Source organism: Scyliorhinus canicula, chromosome 5, assembly GCF_902713615.1.
Source record: "Scyliorhinus canicula chromosome 5, sScyCan1.1, whole genome shotgun sequence".
NCBI classification, from domain to species: domain Eukaryota; kingdom Metazoa; phylum Chordata; class Chondrichthyes; order Carcharhiniformes; family Scyliorhinidae; genus Scyliorhinus; species Scyliorhinus canicula.
In genome coordinates, this window is record NC_052150.1 from 94,808,030 (window position 1) to 94,825,646 (window position 17,617).

A 17,617-nucleotide genomic window follows, 5' to 3' on the forward strand; every position below is an offset into this window, starting at 1 on the left:
TTATTTAGCTCGAATACTACGAGAAAAGTGGCGAAACTGCGAGAGAACTTTCAAAAGATCTTTTTCGACCAAAATTTCGATGCCATAATTTTGTTATCCGTTTGGTGGGTCCCACCACCACTCAGTCTGGGGATAAAGACACACGGATGAAAACGTAGCTTTAAGTATGTTAACATACGAGTATTTACGCCTTATTAATTAAGGAGCAGCCATTGCAACGTTTCAGTTTTGGTGGCGCCGCGTTGGCCGTGGTGTCCTTTCTACACTATTCAGCTTCAATGGGGAAGGGAAAGCACAGGACGGTCAGATCACTCCGAATATCCACTCCCCTTCCCCACCAACCCCCCCCACCCCCACAGTAAACTCGCGCAACCACCACATTGGGGGAACTGCAGCAGTCAGGAGAGTTTTCGCGCCATCGCCCTTGTAAATGGCAGCCTCATTTAAACCAATGAATGAAATTCGCAGGCTGAGGGAGAGGAAAAAAAAAACTTGGTCAATGGCAGCGAGGCTGAAGACGCTTGATAGGATCCAAGAGTCGGGCTGTGTGCGAATGGGAAGGCGTAAACGGGGAAGTGCCCCGGGGGGGGGGGGGGGGGTGTTGTGAGAAGACAGGAGAGCATTCCCAACAATTCTTATTCCACAATCGATATCTTTTCTGGGAGCAAAGCTTATCCCTCCCTCTCCCAGTAATCATTGAATAGCTGGCATTCCTCACGTGAGAAGTTGATGTATAGTTTGACCACGTGGCTCATTCAGCCGGAATATTGAGGGGGATTTTTGGAGCCGCATTTTATTCAGAGGCGGTGCTATTCGAAGCGTGCAGTGTGACATTTTCACAGCCTGTTTGCGAAAGGGGTTTTGGGGGAAAGACAGAAAAAATAGTTTTTTTTCCTTTCTCTCTCGCTACAGCCCGCCATTCTAGACTGCTAGCGCTACTCGTTGTGGGAATTTATTTTATCATCGTATTTTTTTTGTAAGAACTCTTACTTCACCCCTCCCCCCCTTGAATTTGAGTCGACCGATTATTTCTCCAAAGGGGAAGATAAAGCCGGAGAGATCTTTGCCTTTCTTTTGCAGTTTTAGCAACATGAACAAGCTCTATATTGGGAATCTCACCGAAAACGTAACCACTGTGGACTTGGAGAGTCTGTTCAAGGAATGGAAGATTCCCTTCACTGGGCAGTTTTTGGTGAAGACCGGTTATGCTTTTGTCGATTGCCCAGATGATAGCAGTGCTATGAAAGCTATAGACACACTGTCAGGTAAGGAATTTAATCCCGTGCACTCCAGTATGATCTCAAGTTTTGAGGGTAAACAAGCCGTGAACCTTGTTTGGTGAGAGGCCTAGAGAAACTTATTGCGCACCAGATTCGCACGAACTGAACTCCGGGGGAAAGCTGGAGTCTTTCAGAAATACCCATTTCCAGTCTCCCTGCCTCCAGCCGCACTTCCTTCAGACGTCCTCTGAAGAAATTAGGAATTTTCCTATGTGGCCTTTAATTTAATTTGAATGTGCATCTTTTTTTTGGTGGACGCCGGTCTAGGCTGCTCCTGCACGCGGTCTTTTCTTCCTCGTTTGCTAAACATTTACTGCGCCCAAAGTGGCTTTCGGCAGCAGCTAAACGGAGATACATTCTGTGCGGGGATGCTTTAATGGTCTGCTCGTTCCTGAGTAAACTCGCGTAGTTATTGGGTTTTAAGATAGGGTCGGCGAACTCAGTCCGCGTTGCTGCACCTTTCCTGTTAATTGTAGGCCTTTAACAACCCTGACTGCAGCTTGGAGGGGCCACCACTCTAGTCACTGCCCGCCTGGGAGATGGACGCCCACTTCAAATTTTATTTTATTTAAAGAAAAAACAGACGGAAGCGAAAACTCACTACCTAAAGGCTGTTAACAATATCATTTTTATTTTCTTTCGTTCGTTTGGTCCGACAGCACGGATGCGTTTCCAGGCGGCCATACTGAGTCCCTAAAAGTGTCCTTTTAGGATTCGACCACTAGAAACATGGCTGAAAATTAGAGTTAAGAGAACAATTGCGACCCCGACTTGATTTTTATTTTTAAAAAAAATTCAAAATGCAACTTGTTTACATCCGTTTTGGGGGGTTGCAGTTGACTGCCTGCTGGCTTTTACGCCGGCATTTCTCGTCAGCCGGATCCCATGATTTTGTAACGTAGTTATTGCCCTTGCAAGTTGTTGGTCAGTCACGAGCTTAACGTTTAGGACCAGGGCGTCAAAAGTGGTGAATTGTGAATGTTTTTTTTATGCAAGTGTTTAACACGCGCACCCCTTGTATTTTTATGTATTGCCTCAGGTAAAGTGGAACTGCACGGGAAATCTATCGAAGTAGAACATTCCGTTCCCAAACGACAAAGGTAAAAGGTTTAATTCGTATCGGGTTTCTACCGGTACAGGTAGAATTAAACTAAAGAGACTCGCTAATTAATATCTGTTTGGAATTAAATATTATGGTAAACCGTACGATACTCTGATGTACTTAATTTAGCATCTGGTTTCCGTTTGAACTTGTGTCTATGCATTTGGGTTTATACTTTGTTTATAATCAATCTCTTGTATTTTTAACTAAATGGAATTTTTAACTAAAGTTTGGGCGTGAGCAGGAAATGATCATTATGGCATTATGTTAACTGACAAACACGTGAGAAGTTCTCAATTTGAGAGCAAAAAGATTACCAAAATCACAATCAAACGTTTCCTCTTGTACACCAATGTAAGTGAGATGGTGTGATTATGGCAGAAAACATTTCCATGCTTTAAAACAGTTGGTTCACTTTAACTCCTGATATGCAATCGATTATTCATCAAGTTTAAAATTAAATGCTACAGGATTATTCAAAAATACTGTTGCCCAAATATATAAATGATGGCCTGAGCCTAGGGTATTCTGTTTTTCCCAAGACCAGAGTTAAACATTGGTTTTTCAGTCTTGGGGGCTGTTTAAATCAAACGCCCAGTTTGAGTAGTAACTTTAGAAAGTAATGTCATCTGTTGCATTAAAAAATGAAGAGCAGCAATGGTTTAAATGTTTCTTATGGATATCTAAAGTTTGAATTGTTTGTGTAAGGGATACTTTTCTTGTACCAAGTGCTGGTTTTATTTTTGACTAGGATATGATATTTTCCTCTTGTGGTTGCCCCCCCCCCCCCACCCCAAGTTTCTCTGTACAACAAATTTTGAATACATGATTTAAAATTGGATCAATTTAATCTCATTTGCAAAGTAAATCTCCACTCCTCTGGATCTTTTAGTTAAATGTAATCTGACTTATTTTGTGTAGAATCATGTGAGGTTGCATTTCCAGATTGCTGAAAATGCTACATTTAAGAGATACAAATGGTTGAATGGGCAAAAAGTAGCATGAGATGGAGGGCCTTTAGGTAGGTAGCTTCCTGTCTTGACTCTTTTCTCTTCACTTCCATTCTTTCAAAGAAGTTTGTTTGAACGTAATCAACGCTACATTTATTCTATATTTGATAAACTCTGTTGTTAAATTAGTGCAACATGACTAAATTATCAATTTTCAGTGCTCTTTTATCCTATTTGCAAGTCAGCCAAGAATTGAAATATTTAATGTTTGGGAGCAAGAAGATTTTAATCCTAAATTATGCACTTCACATTTAAAACAACGCTGATTTGTTTAATGAGTCATTTAACTTTTAAAGTCACTTCATCTGGCTCCAAATCAAATTTGGTTAGAGTAGGAACTGTACAACTATTTGACTTTATTACCATTTTTGCATTAGTTATATTTAATTTGCAAATATTTAATTGTTGTGAACCAAATTAATTCCTCAGTTCTGTTCTTTCATGATTGCAATTTTCATTTAACTCGTCAGAGAAAATGTTGGTTCTAATCCAGGATACATACTGTTTTTATCAAATACGAACGCTTAGTTAACCAGAGTTTAAAAATCTAGATTTGTGGTATCAACTGATTCGTGTAAATTTAAAAGTTTTTGATTCTTGCCCTTGCATCACAAGTTAATCTGTGTCCATTTTCTGCTTTGACTTAATTTTAGTAAGAACTTCATATTGGTAAATTCTAAAATGTAGGGTATAATGCACATCCATTTGAAAATGCAATTATCGTGTGGGAGTTTCTAAAGTCTGAATTTTAGATGTTGTGCTCCTTTTTGTTGCTAGTGTGCAGTTGAAATGTCTTTGCACAGTAGTGGAAGTATAATTCAGGAATTAATCATAGAGAGGGAAGAGAGAGAAAGTTGACAATATAGTGTGCAGTCTTCTCGAGGAGGCCATCTTGAATTCCCTATTGAAATAGTATACCTTGAATCTGGATAAAAAACAGGGTTTAAAATTGCTATTGTTGATCATTGGATTTCCTAGGACTTGATAAGTTAAAAGGAACACAAACACTGGACAAATCAGGAAATTGACTTTTACGGTATGCTCTCACCTAATGGAGACTTACCTTGAGAAATGAAACCTCCGGTGCATGTAAACAAGCACGTGGCAGGTAGTGTGCTTTTGTTGTTTGCAAAACAGCTTGCCTCTGCCCAAATTGTGTATTCTACAGCTGGTGTTCCATCAGTACTGTAGTACAACATAAAAATCATTAAAAATCTAATTTTCATGTTGAAATTGAAACAGTTGTAACTTGTTTTGTGAAGTGACAAGTGGGAAAGAGGTTACATTTCAAAAGATTGCTTGGTTTCCAGAATTTTATTTTTAATCTATCCCAGTAACTTGTGGAAAACTCTGGTATCCTTTTTTAAGGCCTCAAGGTCACATACCAGTCTTGGGTTTGAGGTCAATGTATGAATTTCAGTTGCCCTCATTTGGAGGGAGACTTTAGCTGGGGGAGAGGGAAGAGAGAGAAAGAGTTGACAATATAATTTCTATCTCTAGTATAATCCCCATTTGTTGAAGGTAAAATGATGGGTCTGACCAAATTCTTGGCCCCAACTATTGCACTCCCAACCAAATTTGTGATGCGGTACTGACTGCGCATTACATAAATCAAACCTATAGAAGTGAAAATCAGAACATTTGAAATGTGTATTGCTTTTCAGTAAGTCCAAAAAAGACATTAGGTGAGCATTTAATTTTTATTTATATATTTAAAATATTCAAAGGTCAGTGCCTTGAGATCTTTAATGTTGAAGGTGCTACATAAATGCAAGTTGTTGTATGTGTTGAAAGACATTATGTGGGTTTGGGGTTTTTAAACCATTAAAAAATATGTACTGCTCCAGATAATGCTGCCAAAATACTGTCAAATAAAGATCAGTTTAATATTTGAAGATCTGTTGATGTAATCTCCTTGTGTCCATTGGGCCGGATTGATTCATATGTAAATCAATGGTTGTGGAAAAAGATTGATCAGTTAGTTAACTTAATTCAGTAAATTTGCTTTGGCACTTTTTGGATCTTGCATACGTACCAGTACAGGAGCCCACCCAGTTTGCTGGTATGCGAAATCTATGAGCTGTACTTAAAGCCTTTCCTACACAAATATTCACTTTGGTCCGAAGAACTGAATTAGTGAACATACCTTGGTATTTGCATTTTCTTTTTTTGTTGTTGTATAACTTTTATTTCCAAGTGTTACTTTGTAAATGTTTATTAGATCTGGTCTGAAATTCCAAATGGGGGAGGGGATACAAAAAACTTGCTTTACTAATAACAGGCCAACAATTGATATGGCAACTGTTTCACCCTGGTCTTCCTGCTCCATTTTCATCAGTGCACATATTTATCCAAATGCCAGAGTCCTGCATTTTTTCCCTGTTTCAAGTTGGGAAATTTAGTTTGAATTATCTAGGTTTATTTCGTGACTTGAGATGTGCATAGTTGAACTGCAAGTAGCTTTCCTCGTTCTATTCACTTTGCTTCGAAGATTGGAGGCAAATGAGTGGGGTACTGCTAATCCACATCCTCATCACGTAAAGAAAGGTCAAGAGGTGGCGTTAGTAAGGGTTTCCATAAAGTTGTGTTTGAGGCCAGAGGACCAATCGGGACAAAGTGTGCTTAATTTTGTTATTCAAAGTGAAATTCTTGGGCCCAGCAGTCACTGCATTCCAGCTCGCGTTGGAACGTTCAGAACTGATGTGGGTACGCCCACCATTGCAAAAGCGACCTTTGTACCTGCTGTGAAAGGCAGGTTGGGAATATGGTGCCATAGAGCACTTAGTGAAGCGTTAAAAGGATGAAAGACTGCACACTGTTATTGGAGAGGGCATGGTCAAAGCTTACTTGGTAGAAGGGTGGGAGTATGTAATGGGGGAGGGTTAAACATTTAAAGATGTCTTTTAGGCCTGTTTGAATGTATGCTTTAAATTTTCAAAATGCATGTTCAAATAATGCTTTAATCATCAGCTTTGCAGGTTCTTTTTTAGTGTTTGCAGGACAAGCTATTACTAGAAAGAAATTGAGAAAAAATCTATTAAGTTAATGAATTCCCAACTGCGATTCTATTCAGACACAAGTTTGAATGATATGGGAAGTGGGTGTATGTCTCTTCCATTTTGATGTTTGTAGCAGAGTTCTGTAGTCTTTGCTTGATGTCACAGCAGCTGGTGTCCAGTGGACAATGCACATGCTTGCAAACTGATTATGCAAACAGCCTGCTGTCATTTGTTGTGCAATGGGCGGTTTGGTTTTGGGGGGGGATGGGTACAGATCTGACACTTGCACCTGGGGTAAAAATTTGTCTTAAGAATTTGATTGTCATAAAGTATTATTCACGTAACTAAGTATTATCTAAGCAGTGTAATTTACTTTCCTGGAGGAAAATTTTAAACCGTATCTTTAAAACAAAAACTTGCTTTGTGTGCATCTTGGTGAGGGAAGCTTGAGGCCCAAATTGATTTGCTGTATCTGTAAAGAAGTGGGTGTTCATTCCTCTGTCTAGGGTTACTTCCTCCTTGACCTCTGACTACAATCAGTAAAGAGGGCAGCCATTGCATACTAGGCAGCTGAACTGCTTTTTGTTGAATGGTAGTACGCAGGGCATCTGTGTTTTCCGACAACCAGTGTCTTTTTCTTGTTTCCTAGATATTTTGGGGTTAAAATTGTGGCAGTAGTTTTTTCTTGCCATGTGCATGTAACAGATTTATAAGTTTGTGTCTCATGTCTGGTAGAAGTGTCCGTGCTCTGGTGTAGCCTTAGAACAACAATTCACTGAATGCAGAGAGAATGGCAGTATAATCTGACAAGCTTGATCAGTATATTGATTCAAACTGCTTAACAACTCTACATTGTATTTGAAACTGGTTTCGTTGTTCACCTTGTATGTATTTTATTTTCAATCTGTGACTTATTTCCGTTACAACGGTTAGCTTTAGTGTTGTCTATGAATTCAGTAGACCTAAAGTTTCAACAGAATGCACCCTTATGTTTTAACCATGTCTTGGATCTAAATTGGATCAAAATTATTTTTAGGGATAGGACAATAGAAATTTAATCTGATTCCTGGATCCAGTCTGACTGTAATAACATCTTTTGTGGAGAGTTGCTCTTGTGTGGTCTAATTTTGATTTTCCTGAATCACCACTTCACAAACATGGTCAAATATCTTCGGTCAAATATCTTGGGATTTTTTCTTATTTAATATTCAACTCGTGGATTTCTAAATTTGGTTTGGGTTCAATCACAAAGGTGACTTTTAAATCCTGAATGGAGTACATATTTCTTGGCTCAAAGGAAGCTTTAAAGGTATTTTTTTTACATTGAGGACATCCTTAAGTGACAGTGAATCAATTTCTTCGTTGTACCAGAGAGCAGGCAAAAGCATATCTTTCTGTGTATTTTGAGATTTTCATTTACACTGTACCCATGGTAGTCATTGAGAGAGTGTAGGAGTAAGCAAATAGCTGCAATTAAAATAGCTTTCATCAGTGAAATATTGCTTGGTGTATAAATGGTAAGCTTGGTTTATTAATGGCCTACTGTGGTGAACTTGGGAGTGGCTAATTGGTAGCAATTTTGGTTATCTGTTACTAACTACACTTCACCTGAAGCATAATCTTGAGCCTTTCCTAGATGTGTAGAAAATGTGAAAAAGTACCATTTTGTTTCTTATGGATGTGGTGTCACTACTGCATCAGTTGCAAATGTTTTTTTTATTTTGGAAACTAAAAATTTTAAATTAATATTTCTGTTCTGAGCTGGCAAATATAATCTAGGAAAGGCACATGATCATGCTTTAGGTAAAATGCAGTTGGTAACAGCTCCACCAAAATCTATATGAAAGTTTGTACACACTTGATATTCCCATGTTGTCATGATAAGAGCATTCAAAGCTACAAAAAGATTGTGGGATATAATATCTGGATGGTCACTTTATTATGCATAGTAATATGACTTGCATTTTGAATCCTCATCAGTTAATATTTCATTCAGCAGTATTGAAGTTGCATCAAAATCTAATTTGAAAATCTTCCAATATACAGATGTGTATTGGACATTTAATTCAAATTGAACTGATGAACCATATCTGATGTGACACTGACAATGGAAGCATGTTTTGGTGTTCTTTGCTAATGTAGAACAGTTCAAAAATTAATGGTGCACTGCAGAACACTTTGCAACCATGATAATTACAATGTAGCTTCACAATTATAAAAACTGGAAGACACAAAATAATCTTATTATTGTCGCGAGTAGGCTTACATTAACACTGCAATGAAGTTACTGTGAAAATCCCCTAGTTACCACACTCCGGCACCTGTTCGGGTACACAGAGGGAGAATTCAGAATGTCCAATTCACCTAACCAGCATGTCTTTTGGGACTTATGGGAGGAAGCCAGAGCACCCGGAGGAAACCTATGCAAACATGGGGAGAATGTGCAGACTCTGCACAAGACAGTGACAAAAGCGAGAATTGAACTCTGGACCCTGGTGCTGTGAAGCAACAGCGCTAACCACTGTGCTGCTTTGTCAGGTGTTCTATCTTCCATTTGAGTTTATTTCGGAACAGTCTCGACCACCCTGAGCAGACATGTCCTCTTAACACTGAAAATTGACTGGTTCTGTTTACCTCTCTATCAATTGTTTATACTGTGCAGTATACAAAGACAAAATTCTAGGACATCTGGTGGCAGCCATATGCGGGTAGGTGGTGTTTTCGGCAGCTCCCACTGCCAATGGACCAACGGGCCCTTGCAAGGAGCTTTGACGCTCCTTTTCAGCACAAATCAGCAGGAAAACGGTGCTAGAAGGCTCCCCACAGTAGTTTATGGAGGGGACCAGGAGCAGGACGGCCAAACACACAAGCAACGAGAAGCGGCAGGGACGGGTGCGGGAACAGAAAATGACGGCTGGCTCGGATCAGGCAGCGTGGGCCCAGTGATCGCGGGAACAGCAGGAGTTCCTTAGAAGTTGCTTTGCTGACCTGAAAACGGAGTTGCTGGCTCCAATGAAGGCCTCAATGGAAAAAATGGTTGAGACCCAGAAAATGCAGGAAAAGGCGATCAAGGTCTCGGATAATGAGGATGAGATACTGGGCCTGGCTGTCGGGCTGGCGACGCACGACGTCCTAAATAAGAGGTGGCAGAGAGGCTGGAAGACCTTGAAAACAGGTCCAGGTGGCAACACCTGTGCATTCTGGGCCTACCGGAGGGGTCGGACGTGAGCACATTCGTGACCACGTTACAGGGGACTCTGGGGTCCGGAGCATTCCCTTGGCCTCTGGAACTGGATTGGCGGACAAAGTCCTTGCAAGGAAGCCCAAAATGAATGAACTGCCAAGGGCAATGGTGGTACAGTTTCATGCTTCTCGGATATGAAACGAGTCCTGCGATGGGCTAAAAAGGAGCGAAGCAGCAGGTGGGAGAACAGCGTAATCCGTACCTACGAGGACCTGGGAGCAGAACTGGCCAAGAGGCGCGCTGGATTCAACCGGGCTAAGGCGGCCCTCCACAGTAAACGGGTGAAGTTCGGGCTGCTGCATCCAGCGAGGCTGAAGGTCACGTAACAAGATCGCCACCATTACTTTGATGCACCGGACGAGGCGTGGAACTTTTTATCAAGCAAGAAAAGTTGGACTCAACCTAAAGGACAGTCACATTGGGACATTACTCTGGTGGGGGTGGTAATTGCTGAGTAGCCGGAGGGAGCGACATTATATTGTTCCCTCTTATTTTTGTTTGCTCCCTGTGTCTTCGGCCATGTTTTCGGCTTTTGTAGAGCCCTGCCACAGAGGGAGGAGAGGGGCCCTACACGTAGGGCTGCTCTCCTGGCAGCTGGAGCTGTTTCTTTTGTGGGGTCAGGTTTGTGCCTGGGGTTTGTTGTTTGTTTCGTGGGGAGGGGGTGGCGGGAAATGTTCTTTGAAGGCCGTTGAAGCAGATAAACTGGGCTTTCCACCGGGAGGGAGGGGCCCGAAAAACAAGGCATCTGAATAATCGGAGACAAGTGGGAGCGGCCGGGGTCAGCATGGGTCAGCTGACTCACCGAAGCGTAATGGGGGGGGGAGAGCCAGTGTCAAGCGAGTGCTTGACTTGGGGGTTTGGGACCATGGGGCTGCTAAGGGGGTGGGAAGCATCTTTGCTGACAAAAACGGAACCAACATGTGGTTGGGGGGTGCTTTTAAACCCCCCCCCCCCCCAAAATCTATCCATCCATCCAGGCTGGGGCCTAAATGGGTCGGTCAAGAGCACGCGTGTGTTCTCTTGCCTCAGGGGTTAAAGGCAGACGTAGCCATGCTACAGGAGACGGACCTTGGACCGGTCAAAACCCAGGTCGGGGAAGCGACCAGCGGCGGCTAAAGAACTGAGGGGATTCATGGAGCAGGTGGGGGGCGTAGACCTGTGGAGATTCGCCCGACCGAGGGCGAAGGAGCTCTTTCTTTTCCCATGTCCACAAGGTTTACCCCTGTATAGATTTCTTTGTGATGAGCAGGGTGCTAATCCCTAGGGTGGAGGAGACAGAATATTCGGCCATTGCAGTCTCCGATCATGCTCCACACTGGATGGATTTGCGTCTTGGGTGGAGGGAGGTCAACCCCCACTATAGAGGCTAGATGTGGGGCTGCTGGCAGACGACTAGGTTTGAGGGCGGATAATGAGGAACATTAAAAACTACCTGGAAACTAATGATACGGGGTAGGTAGCGTTGTCCACGGTGTGGGAGGCCCTGAAAGCAGTTCATCAGAGAGGAGTTCTCTATCGGATCCCATGGGGAGGAGAAGGAAAGAGCGGAGAGAGAAAGGTTAGTTGAGGAGATACTCAGTAGACAGGAGTTACGCGGAGACTCGCGTGGTGGGGCTATTGAAAGAGTGCCGGAGGCTGCAGGTGGAATTCGACCTGCTGACCACGGGGAAGGCGGTAGCACAGCTGAAGGCCCAAGGGGCTGTCTACGAGTACGAAGAGAAAGCGAGTAGAATGCTGGCGCACCAACTTCGCAAGAGGGAGGCAAGGGGATGAAGCAATTCGTGGACCAACTGAGGTTTTCAAAGGTGGAAGAGGATCTGGTGGAGGGACTGGGGGCCCCAATAGAGCTGGAGGAGATGGTAAAGGGGCTAGGGAAGATGCAGTTGGGCAAGTCCCTGGGGCCGGATGGCTACCCTGTGGAATTTTACAAGAAATTTTCGGAACTGCTGTGCTCACTCCTATAATGAGGCCAAAGAGAGAGGGACCCTCCCCCAGCAATGTCACAGGCTTCGATTTCACTCATCCTCAAACGAGAGAAAGACCTGCTACAGTGTGGATCTTATAGACCGATATCGCTCCTGAACGTAGGCGCCAAACTGCTGGCCAAGATCTTGGCTGCTAGAATTGAGGACTGTCCCTGGGGTGATAGGGGAGGATGAAGCCAGGCTTCGTCAAGGGAAGGCAATTGAACTCTAATGTAAAATCATCATCATGCCTTCAGAGGGAGGAGAGGCAGAGGAGTGACAGCGATGGACGCAGAGAAAGCCTTTGACTGGGTGGAATGGGAGTACCTGTGGGAGGCGTTAAGAAGGTTTGGATTCGGTGAGGGGTTCATAGGTTGGGTCCAGCTACTCTACCAGGCCCCCGTGGCAAGTGTGTGCACGAACAGGGTGAGATCGGAATACTTTAGGTTCCACCAGGGGACGAGGCAGGGGTGCCCCCTCTCCCCGTTACTATTCGCCCCTTGCGATAGAGCAGCTGGCTATAGGGCTGTGGACTTCAAGGAACTTTGGAGGGAGGGGACGGAGCATCGGGTCTTGCTCTATGCGGATGATCTGCTCCTGTACATCTCGGACCCGCTAGAGGGGATGGGGGAGGTTATGCAGAGTCTGAGGGACCGGCAATTTCTCTGGGTACAAGCTAAACAAGAAAAGTGAGATGTTTGTGATCCAAGCTAAGGGACAGGAAAAGAGACTGGGAGAGCTTCCGCTGAAGACGGTCGAGAAGAGCTGTCGGTACCTAGGGATACAGGTGGCTCGATGCCCTCCACAAGCTTAATCTATCTCGGCTGGTAGAGCTGATAGAAGGGGACTTCAAAAGGTGGGACATGCTCCCGCTATCTTTAGTGGGGAGGGTGCAGACCGTTAAGATGACGGTTCTCCCCAGATTCCTGTTTGTCTTCCAGTGCCTTCCCATCTTCATCCCCAAGTCCTCCTTTTAAGTGGGTGAACAAGATCATCCCGGGATTCGTATGGGCAAATAAGACCCCGTGAGTAAAGAGACTGTACCTAGAGTGCAGTCGGGGGGTGGGTGGGCTGGCGCTCTGAACTTTCGCAGCTACAATTGGGCGGCTAACACAGCTATGATTAGGAAATGGGTATTGGGGGAGGGGGTTGACATGGGAGCAGTTAGAGGCAGCCTCATGCAAAGGTACCAGCCTCTGGGCACTTGCAATGGTGCCTCTGCCGTTCCCGCCGGCCCGCTACACCTCCAGCCCAGTGGTGGTGGCGGCATTAATGATCTGGGGTCAGTGGAGAAGGCACGGGGGGGTGGAGGGAGCCTCAGCCTGGACCCCGATATGCAACAATCACAGATTTGTCCCGGGCAGGATTGATGGCGGGTTTCAAAGCTGGCATAGGGCAGGCATTAAAAGGCTGGGGGACCTGTTCATAGACTGGACCTTTCCCAGACTGAAAGCGCTGAAGAAATTCAGTTGGGCCCCTTGGCAATGCTTCCCGATACCTTCAGGTGTGCGCCTTTATGAAAAAACAGGTGGTATCATTCCCGCTGCTACCCCCACACAGGATAGCAGAGGGGAAGGTTTCGGACATTTACTGGGAAGTTCCGGAGGCGGAGGAAGCCCCAGTAGAGGAGCTTAAGGGCAAATGGGAGGAGGAGCTAGGTGGGGAGCTGGATGCGGGTCTGTGGGCGGATGCCCTAAATAGGGTCAATGCCTCTTCATGTGCCAGGCTTGGCTTAATCCAGTTTAAGGTGGTCCGCTGGGCACACATGATGGCAACCAGGATGAGCAAGCTCTTTGGGGTTGAGGATAAATGTGTGAGGTGTGCGGGAAGCCCTGAAGATCATGTCCATATGTTCTGGGCATGCCCAGCTCTTAAGGGCTTCTGGCGGGGCTTTGCTAATGTCCAGGATCTTAAACACGTGGGTGGTGCCGAGTCCAGAGATAGCGATCTTTGGTGTATCAGACGATCTAGGAGTTCAGGAAGTGAACTGGCCTTTGCCTCCCTAGTAGCCCGGAGACGGATCCTTTTAATGTGGAGGGACTCGAAGCCCCGAGTGTGGAGACCTGTGTTAGTGACGTGGCTGGGTTTCTCAGTCTTGAGAAAATAAAGTTTGCCTTGAGAGGGTCCATGGTGGGGTTCTCTCGGAGGTGGCAGCCGTTCCTCTACTTTTCTAGGAGAGCAGTCATGTTCTGCAGCAGCATCATCGGGGGGTGGGGGGGGGAATCATTACATTGTATTCTTTTCACTGTGGCTTCACAGCGCCAAGGTCGCAGGTTAGATTTCCCCGCTGGGTCACTGTCTGTTCTCCCGCGTCTGCGTGGGTTTCCTCCGGGTGCTCGGGTTTCCTCCCACAGTCCAAAGACGTGCATGTTAGGTGGATTGGCCATGATACAATTGCTCTTAGTGACCAAAAAGGTTTGGGGCTATTAGGTTACAGGGATAGGATGGAAGTGAGGGCTTAAGTAGGTCGGTGCAGACTCGATGGACCAAATGGCCTCCTTCTGCACTGTATGTTTTATGTTCTGTACACAAATACATTATTTTACAAATTACTGAATTTATAAGTATCAATGCAATAGTTCATTCAGCTCTTCAGAAGACACTTAATTTATTGACTGCTAGTATTAAGAATCACAAATTCTAGGAATGGGTCTGTTCAATTTATTTATTCCTGTAGGAAGACTAATAAAATTTTTTGAAATGTCCAGATTAATACTTGACATGGCAATTTAAAATTAAAAAAAAAACTGCAGGTGTGGCTCTGGACTAAAGCAAACTGTACGATATTGGCCATCTCCAATACAAAACAAAGATTTTAGATGTGCATGGGAATGCATATGTAGCCTACAACTTGTTGGTAGCATAATGGTTAGCACTATAGCTTCACAGCGCCAGGTTCCTAGACTTGATTCCTGGCTTGGGTCACTGTCTGTCTGTGCAGAGTTTGTACGTTCTCCGTGTCTGCGTGTTGCACTCGTTATTGAGTGGGTACAGTCTTGAATTTGGGATACAAGCTTTGGTCTCCATCACCATGCTTCACTTAGTTCCACGTCTCTGTGTACTGGTGCCAAGCAGAGATTTTAGGGTTGGTGTGGGGGGGGGGGGCAACAGTAACTTCTCATATCTTGAGCGAGACAAGAAAGAGAAGAAGAAAGAAAGGACTTCCGTTTCTGCTGCTCTAATCTGAGGATGCCTCCATGTACTTTGCAATCAATGAATAACTTAAAGCGTATGCTTTGTAATGTACGAAACAGCAGCCAATTTGCACACTGCACGCTCCCCAAACAAAATTGGCACAAAGAAATGACGAAGGCCCTCAGCTATGGTCCAGTGGAAAGTGCTCTTCTACCTCAGTGCCATTTAACCCGCACTGTCTGCACATCCCTTCATATCTTTTAACATCTAGGAATTTACCCATCTCCGTCTTGAACACTCAATACTGAGGCTCCACAGCTTCTTGGGGAGAGAACTCCACCCACTGAATGAAGAAATTCCTCTTCACTTGGAGGAGGGGGCTGAAGGGTGGGTCAGTAAATTTGCTGATGACACCAAGATTGGTGGAGTAGTGGATGAGGTGGAGGGCTGTTGTAGGCTGCAAACAGACATTGATTGGATGCAGAGCTGGGCTGAAAAATGGCAGATGGTGTTTAACCCTGATAAGTGCGAGATGATTAATTTTGGTAGAAAAAATTTGAATACGGATTACAGGGTCAACGGCAGCGTTTTGAGGAACAGAGAGATCTTGGGGTTCATGTTCACAGATCTCTGAAGGTTGCCACTCAAGTGGATAGAGCCATGCAGAAGGCTTATAGTGTGTTAGTGTTTATTAACAGGGGGCTTGAGTTTAAGAGCCGCGGGGTTATGCTGCAACTATACATGACCCTGGTGAGACCACATTTGGAGTATTGTGTGCAGTTCTGGTCACCTCATTATAGGAAGGATGTGGAAGCATCGGAAAGGATGCAAAGCAGATTTACCAGGATGCTGCCTGGTTTGCAGGGTAGGTCTTATGAGCTATGGCTTTTCCCTTTGGAGCGGAAGAGGATGAGAGGCGACTTAATAGAGGTTTATAAGATGATGAGGGGGATAGATAGCGTGGACGTTCAGAGACTATTTCCTCGGGTGGATGTAGCTGTTACAAGGGGGCGTAACTATAAGATTCAGGGAGAGAGCTGTAGGAAGGATGTCCGAGGTAGGTTCTTTGTGTGGAATGGACTGCCTGCTGTGATCGTGGAGTCGGACACTTTAGGAACTTTCAAGCGCTTATTGGATAGGCACATGGAGCACACCAGAATGACAGGGAGTGAGATAGTTTGATCTTGGTTTTGGACAATGCTTGGCACAACATCGAGGGCCAAAGGGCCTGTTCTGTACTGTTCTGAGTTTCCTCCGGGTGCTCGGGTTTCCTTCCACAAGTCCCGAAAGACATGCTATTAGGTAATTTGGACATTCTGAATTTTCCCTCTGTGTATCCGAACAGGCGCGGAATGTGGCGACCGGGGCTCTTCACGCTAACTTCATTGCAGTTTTAATGTAAGCCTGCTTGTGACAAAGATTATTATATAATTCTTTGGGCTTTTTATATGATTGAATTAAAAATCTTTTCATAAAGCCTAAATACTTGGATTTGTCTCTTGTATGTTTGAAGAATTGTACTGTATTTTTAAAAAACAAACCAGTTTTTAGCATCTAATTTGAAATAGTTGCATCCATTATTGTTTGTAGCAAATAAATTGGCTTGAAGGTTATCCAAACGTACCGGCTTTTTTAGTGCAATAAAACTGAGCTTACCATTTGTAACCCAAATGTCATGAAATAAAATGGCTGGTAGTGTTGGTCCAAAAGTGCACGCGTTAGGTGGATTGGCGATGCTAAATTGCCCCTTAGTGTCCAGGGATGTGAGGTACGTTATGGGGTTACGGGGATAAGGCTGGGTGGATGTGTGAGTGGACATGTGAAGGGTACTCTTTCAAAGAGTCGGTGTGAACTCGATGGGCCGAACGGTCTCCTGCTGCACTAGGGATTCTATGATTTTAGAGAACTATTCAATTGAAGGATTGTTTTAAATATGCCCTGTGCAGATGGTGGCAATATTTTTTCAAGATCTACCGCATCTTTGGAAATGAAGTGATATGAGCTTTGATTGAAAGTGCAAATGTGAACATTTTCTTTGACTACTACAGTTGCATACTACCTGAAATTTTGCTGCGGGCATAGTGAAGGTACAGGAGGGATTGCAGGTAATGTCTTAAAACATATTAAGAATGAGTTACTAATGTAGTTCAAGAATAATATCTGGTGAAATCCTAAAATAAGAATTGCAAACATGTTGTACCTGTCTTAATCCAAGAATAAATTTATTTGCTGTTGCAATTTAAATTGTTAGTCACATGTTTTTAAAAATAAATTTAGAGTACCCAATTATATTTTTCCAATTAAGGGGCAATTTAGAGTGGCCAATCCACCTACCTTCCAAGTCTTTGGGTTGTGGGGGCGAAACCCACGCAGACATGGGGAGAATGTGAAAAATCCACATAGACCATGACCCAGGGCCGGGATTCGAAAACCTAGGTCCTCAGCACCGTAGGCAGCAATGATGGCCACTGTGCCACCATGCTGCCCCGTTAGTCACATGTTTGATCTGTTGCTAAAGATTTAAAGATTGTCGTCTAACATGCTTAATGTGATCAAGAAATACCTCTGATCAAACAGACTAGTGTAGAAAAATTAAAATGTTGGTGTTTTCATAAATTTAACTTCATGTCAAGCTTGTTCATGTGCTCAGTTTTGTTGCCTCTACTGAAAACCTTTATTCCCTCCTAAAACCTCTGTCCCTTTTTCTTCCTTCTGGATCCTCCCTCTTTAGTTATCTATCCTATTGTGTGGCTTATGAGGTTTCTTTTTGATGATATGCCTTATGTTAAGTATTATAATACAAGTTTTTTTTTAATGCCAGGGTATGAGTGCACAAGTAGTTCTGAGTACCTTGACATTGGTCCGCCGGCACTTGTACAATCA

The 17,617-nt window shown here is 43.9% G+C and overlaps 1 protein-coding gene across 4 annotated transcripts in view; it reads left to right on the top strand.

Annotated features, from left to right (window-relative positions):
- Positions 1-613: 613 nt before the first annotated feature.
- The window catches only part of igf2bp3 (insulin-like growth factor 2 mRNA binding protein 3), a 199,928-nt gene continuing 182,924 nt past the window's right edge, over positions 614-17,617 (top strand). For 3 of the 4 annotated variants that reach the window (XM_038797405.1, XM_038797407.1, XM_038797409.1), the window contains exons 1-2: positions 615-1,265; positions 2,320-2,380. In XM_038797405.1, coding sequence (XP_038653333.1) covers positions 1,091-1,265; positions 2,320-2,380 — 236 coding nt within the window. In that variant the 5' untranslated portion in view covers positions 615-1,090. Of the gene's footprint in view, positions 1,266-2,319; positions 2,381-17,617 lie in introns of all 4 variants that reach the window. The other variant, XM_038797406.1, reaches the window with a different exon arrangement.